Source organism: Trametes versicolor (assembly GCF_000271585.1).
Source record: "Trametes versicolor FP-101664 SS1 unplaced genomic scaffold TRAVEscaffold_9, whole genome shotgun sequence".
In the NCBI taxonomy this organism is placed as follows: Eukaryota; Fungi; Basidiomycota; class Agaricomycetes; order Polyporales; family Polyporaceae; genus Trametes; species Trametes versicolor.
The window spans coordinates 2,052,360-2,070,437 of NW_007360329.1; the positions used below are offsets into that span (position 1 = coordinate 2,052,360).

Below are 18,078 nucleotides of genomic sequence, written 5' to 3' on the forward strand. Positions count from 1 at the left end.
CGCCCTCGCTCGTGACACCAGTACACGCCCGTACCAAACACATCGATATTCGCTTTCATTCATTCGCTGGGTCATCGACGAGAAGAAGATTCATCTCGTCTATTGTCCGACGGAGGACATGGTCGCCGACACGCTCACCAAGGCGCTCCCTTCGCCGAAAGTGAAGCACTTCGCCGCCGCCCTTGGTCTGCTCCAGGATTGAGGGGGAGTGTTGGAGCACGCAATCCGAGCGTCGTTGTCCGCGACCGGCCCCGTATCGTCTAGTGTATGTTTTCTGATTGTTTCGTTCGTTATCGTCTTCATGCCTGCCGCGCGGACGAGTTCCGCGCGGTCAGTATTACATAAGCATTCTCGATTAGGCAATTTCTCATTTAGACGCCCTATCGCTCGCCCTCTCGCCCCCCACTTATACTCGACGTCTCGCGATCGCGCTGCCCTCAGTCTTGCTCTCACTCGAGCGTGCGTACTGAGGGTAAGCCGATCCCATTTCCCCCCGTTCATGTTCACCTTACTAACTGTACTGTATGTAGACCCGCGTCGCTTTACTTACAGGTACAGCACAATGATTAGTCTTGCTCTCACTCGAGCGTGCGTACTGAGGACCCGCGTCGCTTTACTTACAGGTAACCGACGCCGACGCACACGCTCTCGCTCACATATACGCTGTATAAACACTCATTGGATGCGTTCCAACCAACATTGCGAGCCCACTGTGCTCATACATTGTCATCGCGCAAACACTGTGCAAACAGTCAGAGGGCCATTTTATCGAAACGCCTGCAAGGTTCTCTAGGTCCATCCCGACAGTAAATGAAGGCCCTTTACAAGCTGCTCGCTGAGCCCTTCCATCTGAGCCTGAACGTCAGTCTCTCTCAGAACACACTAAGTCATGGCACTCACGTTCGCGCGACCGAAAATCCTGAAATGATCCCCAGGGACGTCCAAAACGTCCATCGTCCCGCCCCCAAGTGCCTTCTCCCATAGCGGCACCGTCCACTCATCGCCCTCTTTCGTCAGGAACGCACGCACCTGCGCGTCGATCTCGCCGCTCTCCGCCGTGGACACCGCGAGGTCTGCGGGCTCCATGCCGCGCAGGTACACCGCGCGCAGGGCGGGTGCGCTAGGGTTGGGACGGTATGCGGCGAGCGCGCGTGCCGCGATGCGCATCTGCACTGCGAAGCCGCAGTCGGCGCGTGCCGCCGTTGAAGTCGTGAGGCGTCTGTGGAGAGCGTCGATGAGCCAGTCGGGGAGCGCGTTGGGGGGCTGGGGCGCGGGCGCGTCGATGAGCAGGAGCCCTACGCGGACGCCCATCGCGCGCAGCTGGTGCGCGACCTCGTACGCCACGACGCCCCCGAACGACCATCCTATATAAACACACCCCGTCAGCGGAGTGTTCCACGCGTATGCAACAGTTCCTCCATTGTAAAATCGAAGGTGGGAGACTCACCCCCAACGATACACCCGCCCCTGACACATAAGTTCTCATCGAACAACACCTCCGTCGCCAGCGTAGCCGCATACGCCAGCGCCAGCGCCACGACCGCCCCGCACTCCGCCTCCGCCCGCCCTGGCGCCGCGAAGAAGCGGCCGAAGTCGGCGTTGCGCACGGCCCAGACGTCGCGTCCGAGGGGCGCGAGCCGCTCGTAGGCCCCGATCGTCCCGCTGCCGTCGTGGATGAGGATGAGCGGGGGGAGGTAGGCGGTGGTGCCCGGGGGTCGGGATTGGATGCGGACGAGGGAGTAGCCGTCTGCGTGGTGGACGGTTTCTTGAGCAAGGGGAGATGCAGGGGGCCCGCTGGAGGGGGCGCTGGAGGGGGCAGGAGGGACGGGAGGGGAGGGCGGGGTTTCGGGCACTAGAGAGGGCGTGTACGCGCTTGGTCTTGCGATATCGGGGATGCGAGAGGAAGTCAGGGAGAGCGGGTCTCCGGGAACGAGCGCGCGAAGGATGTCGCGGACAGTGTGGCACGCAAAGAGCGTCTCTTCGTCGACCTTGACACCGCAGCGTATATCGAATGTGTGTCGCGCCTCGATTGCGGAAAGAGAGTCGAGCCCGAGTGCATGCAGCTCCGCGTCGTTCGAGATGTCCGCAGCGGGAATGTCAAGAACAGAAGATAGCGCCGTCTTGACTGCATCCATGTCCACCGCGGTGGAATCAGCAATGACAGCGCCAGAAACTTCGCGCGCAGGGAGGAGCGTCGGCGCTGTAATGGTGTCCTCGGTCGACGGTCTAGGCAGCACGCTACCGCGTCCATACTTCTCGCTCACCAGCCACACAAGATCACCCACAGTCGTCGCGCCCGCAAGCTCCTGCGCAGCGAGCACCTGCGCTGCACCTGGGACGATCTCGCGCAGGCCAGCGGCGACCTCCCAGAGCATGAGCGAGTCGATGCCCAGATGTGCGAGGTGCGCGTCGGCCCGCACCTCCTTTTCCGCGATCCCAGCCGTCTCCGCGATGACGCGGAGCACCGCGCGCTCGAGGTCTTGAAGCGAGCCCCCAAGGATTTGGCGTTCAGATGTGGAGCTGGTCGTCGGGGCGGTGATTGGCTGTGACTGTTCGCAAGATGGCAGCATCGAAGAACGGCCTGCGAGAGACTGCAGCACTTTCTTGAACCCCTCCAGCCCCAGTCGGTGGAAGTGCACGCGCTTAAGGCGCGCAACGATCCTCCCGCGCGGGTCGTCCGCCTCGAGCGCGTACGCGTCCACTGTGACAGTACCCTTATCCTCGCGCGTAATCGTTACGTATACGCCATAGCGCGCCGAAGGGTCTAACACTTGCGGGACAAACTGGACCTTGTCCGCGCGCGAGCAGATGTATGCATCGCGGCCGTTCATGCCGCGAGTGAAGTTGACGAGGAAGCCCGCGACGTGGATGAGGGCGTCGACGAAGATAGGATGTACCGCGAACGTGCCAGGGAGTGCGGGTTTGGGCAGCTGGATTACGGCGTACGCGGTCGAGGAGGGTGTGTTGACGGTGATCGTTTGTACGGCGCGGTATATGTTCGAGTATGCGACGATTGAGGGGAAGAGGAGGTCGTATACTGTCCGGGTAGTGAACGTCTCGGAAGCCCCTGCGGGGCCCGCGCGAAGAACGGCTTGGATTTCACGTTGGACCGTGGAGGCTGCGTAGGAGAACTTGGACAAACGGGCTTCGGATGTTGTTTTCTTGAAGGAACCCCTGCAGTACACCTGAGCAGCCGCCTCGGCCTTGGGTATTAGAGAGACAGAGAATGATCCCTTATGCTTTTCGAGCAATGACACCTCTACGTGGATCCGATCGTTGCTTCTAGGAGTGTAGACCAGTGGCCTGGGGTAGACAACTTCAGAGAGGTCCAGGACGTCGCCTTCAGCCCACGCATGACGGTCTTGCAGAACAGAGATAGCTACCGACGTAGCGAGCTCCACGTACACTGAGGCAGGGCAGAGAGGGACGTCCCCGACTTTGTGTCCCTGGATGAGCTCCGACAAAGTCTCCAGACTCGTCTCGAACACGGCACCTGTATCACTCGAGGCTGAGCGGACGCAGCGATCGAGGAGGGAGAAGCGCGAGCGAGTTGTTGCTATCTGAAGGGGAACTTCGTCGCGCCTAGCGTGTTCTTTGTATGACATCCAGAACCTCGTCTGCGCGAAGGGATACGCTGGGAGGTCGACCAGCCTGGCGCTGGGGGCGAGATCTGCGAACACCTTCCGCCAGTCCACGGGAACGGATGTACAGTAAAGCTGCGCGAGGGATGTGCACAGAGTCTCCAGCCCAGGGGAGGTCTTCCGCGCCGAGGGGAGCAACAGTGGCGAACCATCCTTCTGGATCCCGCGCAGGAGTGGAAGCGTGGCAGAGTGGGGACCAACCTCGATGAACGCCGCGACCTCGGAGAGGTTGATGTGCGTGCTCAGGCTCTCTACGCCTTGCTGGAAACGTGAAGCCTTCCGACAGTGCTGCGCGAAGTAGTCGACGCCGATAGCACTACTATCCCCTGGTTGGATCATCGACCCAGTGGTGTTCGAAAGGACAGGGATCTCTGGGGGTGATGGCATGACTTCCGCGTAGAGAGCCTCAAGATCGCGCTGGACAGGGTCCATCGCTGCGGAGTGGTAGGCGTATGGAATGTCAAGTCGCGTATGACGCACACCCTGCGCGGTGCACATTTCTTCGAAGCGGTACAGTTCGCCAAGGTCGCCGCCGACTACGAAACTCGTGGCACTTATATGCGGAGAGGTCAGATGCGCCTGGGTGAGAAGCGGGAATGCTTGACATACCTGTTGTAGCAGCAGACCTCCAACCGCGAAAAGGGGGCGCTTCCTAGACACTGTGCAAACTCATCCACGGGCCCTTGGACGGAGGTCATGCCGGTATTGTGGAGGGCGCATTTCTCGGCGATGACTTCGGCGCGTCTCGTGACTACGCGGAGAGCGTCATCCAGTGTGAGTATGCCAGCGACCGTCAGTGCCGCGAACTCGCCAAAACTACGCAAGTAGAAGTCAGGCTCGTGTGTATGAGACGCGGAACGCGAGAGACGCACCTATGTCCCATCACTGCACACGGACGAATGCCCCATGAGATCCACAGCTGCGCGAGGGCGTACTCGAGGACGAACAATGACGCCTGGGATGATCGGAACCGTATTGGCTCGTTTCTTCGTTCGCTGTGATGCAAGCCTGAGATGAAGGTATCCAGGATCCCAGGACATCCTGCCATGACGAGCTTCTTGTGACACTCGTCCACGATTCGTGCGAAAGCGGGGAGGTGCTGGTACAAGTCGGAGCCCATTCTGTCATACTGCGAGCCTTGGCCAGAGAAGACAAAAACGACTTTGTCGGCGGGGCTTGCCTTGATGACTTTCGCGCTGCCTAGGTTCGCGAACAGCTCCGCTTGAGATCTTCCGGAAACTGCTAGCCGGTACCCATGAAGCTCCCGGCGCGCGGTTGCGGAGTACATGAAGTCCTGCAACGACGCAGTGTCGCGGATACTGTGCTCGAGATGTAACATGTACGTGCGGCGACGCTCTTCGGCCGCGGCCTCGCTCTTGCAGGAGAGTCCGAGTAGAAAGTCGCCTACGGGGACACCGATACGAGGAGGCGGTATATGCTCCTCAAGAAGCAGAGCGCTGTTGGACCCAGCAGCACCGAAGTTCGTCAGCAAAGCGAGACGCGTCTTTCCCTCTGCGGATGTCCACGGAGTAGACTCTGTGTCGATGCGCACGTTGTCGACGGCGAGGTCGGGTATGCGAGGAGTCAGCGTCTTGAAGGAGATGTGTCGGGGAATAGTGCGGTGCTGCAGCATGAGAATGAGCTTCGCCAAACTTGCAGCGCCGGACGCAGCCTCAGCATGGCCGATGTTCGCCTTAATTGACGTGATGTGTAGCGGGTTGTCCTTTAGGCGGCCGATGGCAAAGACCTTCCGTATCGCTTCCAGCTCTGCGGGGTCCCCTGCCTGCGTCCCAGTCCCATGGCACTCAGCGACACTGATGTCCAGCGGGTCCACATCAGCTGATGTGACGAGCTTCTGGAAGAGGGTGGCTTGGGCAGGAACGTGCGGGTGGGTGATCGAGCGCGCATTTCCGGACTGGTTGACTTCACTCCCCCGAATGACGGCCAGGATCCTGTCATTCTCCGCCACCGCGTCTTCCAGGCGCTTGAGCACGAAAACGCCGCACCCCTCGGAGCGGCAGTATCCATCAGCTGAGGCGTCCCAAGGCCGGCACTGCCCTGTCTCGCTCAGGAAGTGACCTCGTGCAAGGCCAAGGTACATCTGGGAGGGGGGTAACACCGATTAGGGCAAGATCTCCGAGAGAAGGAGCGCGCTTACATCCGGGCTGGTGATGATGTTCACCCCTCCGGCGAGCGCCGCATTGCAATCCCCGGACGCCAGCGCACGGCACGCCTGGTGAATTGCCACCAAGGATGACGAGCACGCAGTGTCGAGGACCATGGAAGGTCCGCCCAGACCAAATGCGTACGATATCCGCCCGCTCAGGAAGGCCGGAAGAGTGCCTGTCGAAGTGTCAGAAAGAGCCGGACAGATGTACGTGAACGCTGGCGTTACCAGTGCTGTAGTAGACATCCACGTCGTCCCGCAAATTCTGCACGTAGTCGTTGGTAGCTACACCAATGAATGTCCCAAAGCTCTCTGGGTCGAATGTCGGCGTCGCCTTGGGTACATAGCCTGCATTCTCGAGCGCGTTGTGTGCTACACGAAGGAGGACACGCTGTTGCGGATCCATGCTGCGCGCCTCCCTCGGCGAGACCTGGAAGAAGGCGTTGTCAAAGGCGTCTGCATTGACTATGAAGTTTCCCATGGTGGTCTTCATGGACCTTCCACGGGCGCCAGAAACATCCGTATGGACGGAGGTATCGAACCGGTCTAGAGGGATCTATGAGTTTCGTTAAAGCTAGTTAATTTCCTTAGTCCTCGGAGATGCTGCGCACCTTCCTCAACGTATTGATACCGTCCCCGAGTACTGTCCACAGTCGCGCTGTATCCTCAGCCCCGGGGAACTCTGCGGCCATCCCAACGATGGCGATCAATGGTGCGTCGGACTGCGTAGAAGAGCACTCAAAATCCGAAGGGAAAGAACAAGAAGCTACAGAGGACACATCGCCGACATTTTCGCCAGAGTAATTTGCTGTGGGTAGCATACTGTGTAACTAGACCACGAGAGACCGCTTGCTGGTGACCGGTGACCGCCGAGTCAATAGCCCACGAGAAGCGCACAAAGACCCAGGCCGCCGAGGGGACGAACACGCTGACCCCAAACAGAGCAGACGAAATCGAGGGGTGGGGAGAAAGGATCGAGGTCGCAGTCATCCGAGCATGTTCTTTATATCAGCGCGGCCGGTGCTTGACAGCTCCTGAAGTTCGCGACGGAAGACGTCAAGGTCAAAGTTTGCCAGGCTTCCTGGAAGAAGCCATTCTTCTTGGCAGAATGCGCTATTCGGACGTGCCTCGGAAACATAAGGCGCCCCATACGATCTCGAGCAGACGCGAAAAGAAGCAGAGATGGGGGTTCGAAGAGAAGAGCACGGGCGCGATCGACATGTTTGTGTCAAGCATGCCCAAACACAGACAAACTTCCCCGCACGCGCTTACGTTGCCATATATGGCCGGGCCTCGACGTCACCGTCTCTCAATACACACTCCTCTGACATTGATTTACTTAGACTCCGAACACTCAGTAACTTCATTATAAGTCATACCTCGAGCCATTTACACCGTCAAACTGAGCGTTGAGTAGTGTCATACTGGTACAACCTTTTTTATTCAACTTGAAGATGCACTGATCGCTTATTTGAAAGTGCAAGAGCGCATCAAGAGGAAAATTTATAGTATTCTGCTATAGCTAAATGTAATGAATCCTCCCAAATGTTACAAAGGAGGGATCCCACAGGAAAAGAGGAACGCCTGCAGCACGAAGATGTGAAGCAACCGACATGTCCGCATGCTTCGAGTACAGTCAGGCCTAGGGCACGCCTTCATGACCGGTAAGGACCAACCAAGAGGCATAGCAAGAATCCGTCATGGAAGCCCTACTTATCGCCGTCAAGTGGTCGCCGATGTAGCTGGACACGGGTGAAAAATGCACGGAGGAGGTATGGGTCGTCGAGCGATTCGGCGAGAGCTTCTGCAAGGATCTGCGTCAGGATCTCTATGGGAAGTTTGTTGATAGGTCGGCGCGCGTTGCAGCTGGCCTGGAGTTGATGGAAGCGAATCATCGGATTGCATTGAAGTTGCTCGACTTGAGCGATCGCCACTGCTGTGGGAAGGCGAGAACTGGCCAAGAGACGCCAGAGAGAGGTAGAATGTCCCCTGGTCCTGAGAGTACGACCTAGTGAGCCATTCGACGCCGGATTGTTAAAGTCTTCCCAATCGCGGTTCGGAGGAAAGGGATGGGGAGTCGAAAGAGAAAAAGTGGCCGGATGTGCATGCCGTCAGGAGCTTCGTTCGAAACCGTCGGCGCAGGCGGTCCCATCATAGCCGCGGCGTCGTAAGTGACTTGAGACGCCGGCATAGCTAAGCCGGTGCGACCGCGTCCCCATTGACTTCGTCCAGTGTGTTTTCCCGAAAGTCCCGGAACTGTTGGCCATCCGTGTCCTTGAAAGCGCGTTGTATCTCGGCTCGCTGTGGCGGAACACCTTCAGATACCGAAACACACCTCATCTATGGTTACAAAGCCGGACGAGGTTAATGGTCAGCGAAATAACAAAAAGTGATTGACCTGTGTCTTCAAATCACGGCACCCTGTGTGAAGGGCTAGGGATAGTCTTCGGATTCATATGGACGCTGCCGCCCGAGTGTGAGCATCCCAGGCGCTGCGAACGAATGACGAAACGTACGAGGTAGAACGCGTGGTCGACAGGCTCCATTGGCTTTCTATTTCCCGCATGTCCCTCCGATGACCCGCGAAGCTCCTTCATAACTGACTAAGGTTAGTCGGGCATGTCTCGTGTATGAAGACACACGATCGACTTACTTCGGCGTGCAAGGAGTCCATGGCCAGATGAACGAGGAGGAAATGACACCCATGACGTAGCGACGGCGCGAGCCCATCATCGCTGACTTCAGCGGATGTGCATTTCTGATAGTCGTGGATTTGCTGCCCATTGAAGGCTGCAAGCACGCGTCCATAGCGCTGGCTTAGCTCCGGGGCGCGATGGGGTTCCGCGCGCGCCTTCTTTGCCTGAGACCTTCCAATGCGGCATAGGCCTAAGTTGTCCGTGGTGTTGACACGAATTTCAGTGGGTGGGGACGCTCCTGCACCCCGCTGACGTGGATGGCGTGTCTCTGTACAACGGACGCCATACGCGATGCGCGGTGCTGATAGGGGTGACAGCCAGATATAAGACGCGCAGTGAGGAGCTCCCACTACTGGGGTGAAGGAGAGCCAGCTTATTCTAAATCGCGACAGTCAGCGACGTGCACCCAAAGGACCACCTCGGCACTCACCATCCCCAGCATCTATCTCTATAAGCAACGCACCACCTCCAGGGCTGCTGAGGGCGCCGATATCCCTTCATCGTCGAATCGATCATCCAACGTCCAGCACGGGGTTGAGGTTCCGCGCGCCACAGACTAGCGAATAGCGGGCATTACTGTGGGCGTGGTAGAAAAGAGTGTTCATTGTGGTCAGAGTGGACGATGGATCAGGCAGCGCGGACAGACTTACTGTTCATAACCAGAGGCCACCAGCTGGGCCCAAGATGGGCTGAACATCGACGCACTCGACTGTATCGCACCAATGGGCAGCGATAGATGTTTGAGCTGTAACATGACGCTCAAAAAATCGGTGAGATTATCGTGGTTTTGAAGGGAGTTAAGAGTCGAACGTGCGGGTGTGGTCGAAGTTTAGAGGGGGGTGGATATTGACACTACGAGAGCCTGCAGTGTGCTCCCTCTTATACTTCAGGTTGGAACTGGGAAAAGGGTTTGGGGCTCTTGTCATGTATGAACTGCGACCATAACTCAGCACGAGAGTGTAAGGAGAGGATTTAGACGATGGTACGTACTTTGACCCTTTCATGAGCGACCCCACCTCCGCATTCACGCAAGAACCAGATCGGTTCCGAATGTGCGAACCCTCAAAGCTGCAAGCGGGGGAAATCCCATAGCATATAACCAGGTGAAACGTTTGATGCATATAGCGGCACCAAACAAACCCGATGTCTCGCTAATGCACTGACGTTAAAGCAGTCGAATAGAAACAAACAGCATACAAGGCTCCAAGATGCAAGCAAAGCGACCCTCACAACGGTCATTCGGAATCACCACTCCTCAATATCATCGTCCGACAGCCACCTGCCCGTGACCTCGTCGTCGTCCGCCGGCGTCTTCAAAGGTCGCGCACGCACTTCGCGTTCCGGCTCGGGCGCGTCCAGACCGACATCGCCTTCCTCCGCGAGTTCAGCGCCAGCGCCGCTGTCCCGCGCGAACTCGAGCGTGGAGAACAGCCGGTGTGTGGACGGGGCGCGCCCAGATGGTGTGCAAGCACGGTCGATGGTGCGCAGCGCGGTTCCGGCGGAGAGGACGACTTCGCGCTGGCTCCAGCCCGGGAGAGCAACGGCGCTGTTCTGCGTGCGCGACGTTAGTTTAAGCTTCAGGATATCGAAAGGAAAGGAGCGTACCTGCTGGAGCCACACCTGCACGTCGCTCACGCCATCCTCGGCCTCATGCTGCTTCCGTAGGGAGTCAAAGAAGGCAGGCTTGAACGGCTTCTGATTCCGCCTCGGGACCGGGCTCGGCAGTGCGTGCAGCGTCCCGAGCGCCACGAGATGGAACTGGTGCGGGTTCGCTTGGTGCCACTATAAGGAAGCTTCGAGTTCAGCGCGTGCTCGCAACTGGGAGGAAAGGGATGAGGGGAACGCACGGATTCGCCGCCGCTGGCGTCGACGTAGCTGAGCGTGTCCATGAGCGCGTCGCACTCGTCGAGCGTGGTGCAGTATTGGGTGTAGTTCTGGTGGATGTAGAGCGAGAGGAGAGACGCGTCGATCGGGGTGTCGGCGTATAATTCCTGTGAAAGCGTGCGAAGTGTCAATGTATGCGTCTAAGTGAGGGCAGGTGCAGGCTCACCTCGACGTCCACCCGACTTGCCCTTCGCTCGTGGTGTCTGAAGTATGGGGGAAGGGGTGGAGGGTCTTTCAGATGCGAGTCGATCTCTTGGTCTTTCCGAATGTCCTTAGCAGATGCGGATGAGGAAGCGGGATCTCCTTTTCCTGAGTGCAAACATGATCAGCTACTGGGTATATGCGGGACGAAGTCAGACCGCCAAACTCACGCTTGTTGTACATGATCTTCCCCAGCAGATGAAACAGAGCTAAACTCTGCTCGCGACGCGTCACAGCTTCGAGCATGACCCGTGCGGACGGCCCCTGCCCCTTGCTCGCTTTCTTCGTCCCCTTGGCAGGTTTACGCGTCGAGCTATCAGCAGTACATGCAAATTGCAGTGCCATGATTGCACTCCGGATGTCGCCGTTGGATGACTCGACAATCACGTCTAGCACGGCTTGAGTAGGGCGCGCTCCGGACGAAGACGACGCGAAATGTCGATCGAGAAGCGCCTTCAGCGCGCTGCGCATGTATGTCGATGCGATGGGGTTGAAGCTGGGCGCGTGTGTGTTAGGGAGTGCCACTCTGGTCTGGGTGTAGGGTGTGGGGGGCGTACCTTATCTGGGTGACATACGGAGAGTGGAGGAGGTTGGGAGACAGGACGTTTCGTACATCCATAGTCTCTTTCGTGCGCGACTTCCATCGTTGCCCTTCATCTTCCGGATTCTCTCCTCGCACGCCGGCATCACTGATGATGATTACGAGTGGAGCGACGCCAGCCTCGGGGGACGAGGTAAAAGATTCCAGTGCGGTATGAAAGGCTGCTTGTGTAGGTGGATGCAGGATGTTGGGGAGATCTTCGAGTAAGATGAGCTGACGCTTTGGAGGCGACGGGGTGTGGAGGGTAGTAGACGACGAGCTGGAAGGCGGAAGCTGGGACGAAGGAGCTGCTTGGGAGAGTGGCTGGGCATCAGGTGTCGAGGAGAAGATGGAACGACAGCTGGATGCCCTTGTGAGGAACCCGGAGAACTTTTCGGAGAGCCCTTCGTATTCCACGCCAGACCACCCGCCAGAAAAGTCGCTATTGCGGGAGAATTGCTCGTCCATGCTATTACGCCATTCCAGGATGTCGTATCCTAGCTCTCTTGAAAGTACACGCAATGTAGCCGTCTTTGCTGTACCTGCCGGTCCCGTCAAGACGAGAATGCGCTGCTTCGATGTATGAGGTTATGCGAGGACTGCAAGGGAGACAAACGCACCCGGTATTTCTTCAACTTTCCGGAAGGACCTCCATCGGCAGCCTCCAGTAGCCACTGCCTCACGTCCTGAATTTTGCGCTTATGTACCGCAAGATCTCCCTGCATAGTTGCTGTTTGTTGCATATTCATCGCATATGTGGGAGGGACGTACCTCGTTCATTGGCTCGTATCTATCAACCCATAGGCTATCATCTCCGATATCTGCTGAGGGATAAGGAACGGCTGGTTGTCTCTCCTTTCCTTTGGCCTTCGCGGTGATGCTGCCCTTGACCTGGCTATCCGACTGGCTCAAGCCCAGATCAAATACAGGAGGCCTGACAATCTGGCCACTTGCAGATGTCATCATGGCCCGCCTTGCATCGGCAACATAATTTACTTACAGACATCAACGGCTTCGTTTTCGCCTTCTTGGCCGGTGGGGGTTCATCACGCGGAGAGTGGAAGCGTAGCGGTTGTGTGTTGAGTTTAGAGGAAGATGCGCTTGTCTTCCTCGAGCTCTTCCCAGGGTTTGAAGGCATTTTAGAGCAAGTAGAAGTTATGTCCTGTTTCGACGAGTTCCCCAGACCGATACTCCCAAGACCAAGCAAGACTACAGCAGAGGAGATGGGGGAGCTGGTCAAGTCGCGCGCTTCCCTACGTGCACGCGTCGCGCTTCGAAGATGCGTGTCACGTGCCCGTGTACCGGGGCAGTCGCGAAGCCAAGCGAGGCGCAACTCCCGAGTCTGTCTCCTCTTGCTTCCTCCCACCATGATCGTCCCAACTCGCCGAACGCGACACCACCTCTGTGCGGATATGTTCTCCTCTTCCCAGCTGCGACTGGGGTCTAGCTCTGCGAGGTCTAGCCGTGGCGTCACGCGATAGCGGCTATTGCCGACGGGACTGAGTAATACTGTTGCACTCGGACTCGGACTAAGAGTGCTCTAGCTTTACACTTGGCTCTTGCTTCAACACTTTTCGTTCAACTCCAACATCTGCAGCCTCTGATCAATATGCCGCTTGCTCCTCCCTTGAACTTTCCGAAATGGCTTTCCGAGAACGGCCATCTCCTGAAGCCTCCAGTCAACAATTTCTGCGTATACTCGGGCAAGGACTTCATCGTCATGATTGTAGGCGGACCGAACGAGCGGAATGACTACCACGTCAACGAAACGGAGGTGCGTGTATGTCGTTACTCATGATGATTATAACCCGGGCCTCAAACGAACCTACGGGGCGTGTAGGAGTGGTTCTACCAACACAAGGGCGGCATGCTGCTCCGGGTTGTAGACGGCGACGAATTCAGAGACATCAGGATCGAAGAGGGCGAGATGTTTCTCCTTCCAGGTAAGCTCTTGCAAATGCGCACGGTGTGGGCTTGACTCACAGTGACCAAGCAAACACACCGCACAACCCGGTACGGTTTGCCGATACCATCGGACTCGTCCTGGAGCGCGTGCGCCCGGAGGGCTCCATAGGTTTGAACATCTCGTATACCCTTTCGAAGCTGCTTACCGATATATGTTACCAGATCGCCTACGCTGGTACTGCAAGTCCGGCGCGCACGAGAAGCCCACGATCATCCGCGAGGATTCCTTCCACTGCACCGACCTCGGCACGCAACTCAAGCCGGTTATTCAGAACTGGCAGAACAACGAGTCGATCCGGAAGTGTCCCGAGTGTGGCGCGGTCGCAGAGGCGAAATGAACGAGCACAAGAAGAAGTTGTATTATCTGTAAGAATCAGCATGGTTATCAGTATACGTTCTGTATCGACCTTCAGGTGGACCATACAAGTGTTTGCGAGACCAGGCGCTAGAGGTTTGCTATGTCAGTAGTCCTGACTGAGTCTCCCCTTCAGCGGCCACGGCGCGTTCGCGGCTTCAACAATGCTCTGTCTTGAGCAAGGTTTCGCGGGCGCTTTGTGTTCAGGTGAGTGAACGGAAAGTCAAGCATCGCTTCAAAACACTAACACGGTGTGCCATAGACGTAAGGGTACCGACCACGATGCGCATTGGTGCCGCGCACGCAGTATGCTCTCATTACCGCGACCAGCCGTTGCTCGTTACAGCCTCCTGGGGAACTATCAACTTCCGAGATTGCAGGACGCGGACCCGGTATAAAGAACCAGACGTCATAGGTCGCGCTTCTCCGCGCACGCTGACACCGGTGTCTTGGCTAATGGATGTTCTAACCCACTCGATCTCAGAACTACAGCTCGCGGCGAGTACCCAAATTCTCGGCATAGCTCATGGCCGCATAGCGAGGTGCGCAACGCTGACAGAAATGTCAGCCTCCACCTTGATAGGGCGTGCAAAGTATAGAGTGTGTCAACCCGAACGGTTAGCCTCCCAGTCCCGATCTCGACACCGGTCAGGACTTGCACGGCGCATTGCCAGCCAGTTCCCCCATCTTTCCTTTCCACCACCACTGCCCACCCAGACTATTCTACACATTCATCGAATTCAACGCTTTCGACGCTCTCGACGCTCTAGCCGTTCTTGACGCTTTCAATTCACAACCTATTCACAACCCTACTTCACCGATTCTTCGACCCTCATCCCCGGTCATGAAGAACTTCCTCGGCCTTTTCAAAGGCAAAAAGGCCGCCCGCCAGCCTGCCGCAGTCCCCGCGGCGGAGTCCTCAGATTCAGTGGTGAGTCCCCTTAACCAGTACTCTACTCTGTTGTTCGCTCAACCGCACCCCGCGATAGAAAATCGAGGCCATCCAGCTCATCGCCGAGGTCTGCGTGAACCGTCCCGCGGACGAGGAGGTCCACATCAAGATGGTGTTCAATGAGGCTGGCGAGATGGTACGCCTTCTGTCTATATGCTCTTGCACCTTACCCCTGCTCACCACTGTTCGCAGATGGCATGCAATGTCGATCACTACAAGGAAGAGGCGCCGCAGGGGCTCTCCACGACGTCCACGCTCGTGGAGAAGACCGTGTCCCCGCGGCTTCCTAAGCCAGCCTCCCCCCTCCTCCCCGCGTTCTCGCAGGCGCTCCCCGTCGCAGACCTCAAGCGCGCCGCCCTCGCACGCGTCGCCGCTGCGTCTCCGCCGCCCACGCTCCGCACCGAGGACTTCCGCGTCATGAAGGTCCTCGGTAAGGGCGGTCAAGGCACTGTGCTGCTCGTGCAGTACATCGTCGATGGACGGCTGTATGCGCTCAAAGTGACCAGGAAGGCCGCGCTCAACATTCGCGAGTACCCGTTCGCGTTCCAGGAACAGGACACGTGCAAGACCCTGGCGGGCAACCACTTCTTTGCGCAGCTGCGGGCTAGCTTCGAAGACGAAGATTACTTTTACCTTCTTTCGGTGCGTGTTCACTGCGTTCGTGTTCGGATGGTGGCTGACAAACCTTGACAGGACTTCTACCCTGGAGGTGACCTCACCTCCCGCATCTACAATGTCAACAAGCTCGATGTCGATCAGGCGCGTAAATACTGCGCGCAGCTCGTACGTCCCCACTCTTCTCTCCTCCACTGCCGTCGCTCACGCGCTCACGTTTATCCCTAGATCCTGGCTCTGGGAGAGCTGCACAGCCGGCGCATCATGCACCGGGACATCAAGCCGCAGAACGTCCTGATCACGACCGACAACGAGCTTGTGCTCGCCGACTTCGGCCTCACGCGCATGTACGGCCAGGCGCCCGCGGACCAGCCGTGGCGCCTGCAGTCGTACTGGGAACACCCTGACTACGTGTTCATGCCGCACGATGAGGCGACCGGCGAGGCGATCGACGCGACCCGCCGCTTTTGCGGGACGTTCCCGTACATGGCCCCGGAGGCCAGCACGGGCGAGGCGTATTCTTACCCTTCGGATGTTTGGAGCATGGGTGTTGTGTTCTTTGAGATGCTGAACGGCAGGGTGCGTCTGATTCCTCTGCTCAGCCGGCGAGAGAAGATGCTGATATAGGCCATGGGGTCTTAGCTTCCGTTCGGGATCGACGGTGACGTTGACCGCGACCAGAGAACTATTGCGACGCGTGTCCGGATTGGAGTGGTGGAGGTGAATGAAGATGTAGATGTAGATGCGCATGATCTGCTTTACATGGTCAGTCTGCTTCCAAGATTCACTTTTTGTCGACACTAACTTGAACATCGTGTCTAGATGCTGGAGAAGGAGCCATCAAGAAGGCCTTCTATTGAGCAGATCAAGGAGCACCCTTGGTTCGCCTCGATGTACGTTTTTGTTTGTATCATACCTCCACATATCTGACGCGATTGTATAGCGACTGGAACCAGCTCTCGCAACGCCAACAGCCTCGGCCCATCAGGCTGGCCGAAGGTGTTAAACCAGTGCGTCTTTGTTTGGGCTGATTACGCTACCACGAATATGCTTGCTAAACATACGAGCTTCTCACAGTCAAAGGAAGCTCTGGGAGTCAAGTTTGGCACCCATTACCCGGAGGGAGACGTCCCGCACCCGTGGTACCAATGGATCTCGCCAAACCTGCAGACTCGCAAGCCCTCTACCAAGCGCTCGCGCAAGACATCCACAACCCTCACATCTCCCATGCTATCGGCCTACCCCCAGCCAGCCGCCCCGTTGCCGCCCTCCCTCGCGGCATACTTCGCGCCCCGCGCGCTCCCTGCATCCCCAGCGTTCCCCGCATTCTTCGCACCGCCCTCGCACAGCGGCCGCACTCTCGTGCGCCCCACGCCGCCCGCCTCTGCGCGCTCTCCAGCATCTTCGACCTTATCCACTACACGTCCGAGCTATACAACTGCCCCGGTCTGCATGTCCCCGTCAGACCGGCCGCGACCGTGTATGCGTCCTGCTCCGGCAGGGCCAGACGCCCGACCGCCCCTCGGTCGGCGCGTCCGCTCCGTGGACCTGGATTCGCCGTTCGTCGTCGAAGATACCCGTCCCGCTCTGGAGACCCCGCATGCGGCCGGCGTTGTCAACGTGGACACGCCCGCTGCCCCCGCTGTGCACCCCGCCCCCGCGCGGAATGCCCTGAACGCTGTCGCCAATATGGATGCCCCTCCCCGGGACGCCCCCCGCGTGAGGTATGCCCAGAGGGGCTACGACCTTGTAGCCCCTTCCTGGGACGCCCTCAAGCTGGCCGCCGATAGCCTGCTCATCGGCGAGTGGCCCGCCGCGCGCCTCGCGGCGGCTCCCACCCACTCGCTGATGATGACGGATGTGACGCGTGTCGACTCCCCCTTCGACACGCGGACGTCTGAAAGTACGCGCGCGACGACGCCTGAGCACTCCAAGTCCGGATCATGGACGCGGAGTGCGCTCGCACCCAATGCGCGGGAACGATGCCCATGGGTCGTTCCCCGCTCGCGCGCGTCTCGGTCAACAACGCAAAGCACTCTCGACCTCGCACCAAGCGCGAAGGAGCGCAGCCCGTGGGCCGCTCCTTCCTCCCGCCCGCGCTTACCCGAGTCGAGGACGCCGAGCCTTGTTGACCTTGCGCCGAAAGCGCGGGAACGCTGCCCGTGGGCCGTTCCCCGCTCGAGCCACGGTGGAGCGTAAAGCTCTGCTGAGTCTGTGTCGCGGTCTTCTCTCCTGAGGAGACTGACGATGACTTCCACCTTGCCTTTATGGCATAACACGGCTGCTGTTGCGGTCCAGCTGGCGAATCAAGCCGGTGATAGAAGGAGAGAGGAGGATGGGGATGGATGGATACGCGCACGCAAACGCACGCCCTGGCAAGACGGGCCTCTCTGGTCGGATCACCATTGCTGGGCCCCTCGCACTGTGGGACCCTCGAGTCGATCTCCGATGCCGCTTACTGGTCACGCTCTCGCTCTCGACGACAACTTGCAGCTCGCCGCCCACGCTCTTCGCGCGGCAACTGCTCTCGAGACTGCTGACTACTGCGACTTCGGCTCTGACTTGCACCGCCATGCTCTGATATGCTCAGCTGCGCTGCGCCTTGGTTTTTGGACTATTTTTCGTGCTTCGCTTTCGCTGGTTGCGACATACTCTCGCTGGTTTCGACTTGATCTTTCACTTTCACTTCTGGCGCTGGGTGGTGCCTTTTTCTTCTGCTGCTCTCCCTTTCGCTCCATCTTCTCTCTTGCTCTCGGACAGACTCGCTCTTGGACAATTCCCATACTAAACTCCCGAAAAAAGGTCAAAACTACGAAAGCACAAAAACACTGTCGCTTACTATAGCTTTACTATACGCTTTCTCTGGGATACTTCGCTCTATCTTGCTCTCCTACGATACGTACCCCTAGATCTCTCTGGGCTTATCTGGCACTCGCCTCACAAACTCCGAAAAAAGGTCATACATACTAAAGCGAAAAAACACTGCTGTCTTACTATACGTTCTCACTTTCGGACTTGTGCT

General features: G+C 58.0%; 4 protein-coding genes across 4 annotated transcripts; 2 read left to right on the forward strand and 2 right to left on the reverse strand.

Annotated features, from left to right (window-relative positions):
- Positions 1 to 789: 789 nt before the first annotated feature.
- Positions 790 to 6,500, reverse strand: TRAVEDRAFT_66181 (ketoacyl-synt-domain-containing protein; the record flags this gene model as incomplete). Its single annotated transcript, XM_008043375.1, has 8 exons — positions 790 to 855; positions 901 to 1,364; positions 1,448 to 4,194; positions 4,251 to 4,457; positions 4,514 to 5,742; positions 5,800 to 5,984; positions 6,037 to 6,364; positions 6,420 to 6,500. 8 exons carry the CDS (start codon positions 6,498 to 6,500, stop codon positions 790 to 792), a joined length of 5,307 nt encoding a protein of 1,768 aa, XP_008041566.1.
- Positions 6,501 to 9,582: 3,082 nt separating this feature from the next.
- Positions 9,583 to 12,286, reverse strand: TRAVEDRAFT_152598 (Rad17-domain-containing protein). The gene is made up of 9 exons (XM_008043376.1): positions 12,170 to 12,286; positions 11,941 to 12,111; positions 11,790 to 11,888; positions 11,147 to 11,739; positions 10,760 to 11,085; positions 10,555 to 10,697; positions 10,352 to 10,495; positions 10,110 to 10,286; positions 9,583 to 10,055 (listed from the first exon to the last, which is right to left on the reverse strand). The coding sequence occupies exons 1-9, from the start codon at positions 12,173 to 12,175 to the stop codon at positions 9,750 to 9,752; spliced, it is 1,965 nt and encodes a 654-aa protein (XP_008041567.1). The 5' UTR covers positions 12,176 to 12,286; the 3' UTR covers positions 9,583 to 9,749.
- Positions 12,287 to 12,731: 445 nt separating this feature from the next.
- Positions 12,732 to 13,534, forward strand: TRAVEDRAFT_152599 (3-hydroxyanthranilic acid dioxygenase). Its single transcript, XM_008043377.1, has 4 exons — positions 12,732 to 12,943; positions 13,010 to 13,112; positions 13,163 to 13,243; positions 13,297 to 13,534. Exons 1-4 carry the CDS (start codon positions 12,779 to 12,781, stop codon positions 13,470 to 13,472), a joined length of 525 nt encoding a protein of 174 aa, XP_008041568.1. The 5' UTR covers positions 12,732 to 12,778; the 3' UTR covers positions 13,473 to 13,534.
- Positions 13,535 to 14,333: 799 nt separating this feature from the next.
- On the forward strand, positions 14,334 to 17,588 carry TRAVEDRAFT_73700 (kinase-like protein; the record flags this gene model as incomplete). Its single annotated transcript, XM_008043378.1, has 9 exons — positions 14,334 to 14,420; positions 14,479 to 14,577; positions 14,634 to 15,083; positions 15,135 to 15,224; positions 15,285 to 15,635; positions 15,699 to 15,821; positions 15,879 to 15,949; positions 16,000 to 16,066; positions 16,134 to 17,588. The coding sequence occupies 9 exons, from the start codon at positions 14,334 to 14,336 to the stop codon at positions 17,253 to 17,255; spliced, it is 2,460 nt and encodes an 819-aa protein (XP_008041569.1). The 3' UTR covers positions 17,256 to 17,588.
- Between the last annotated feature and the right edge of the window lie 490 nt (positions 17,589 to 18,078).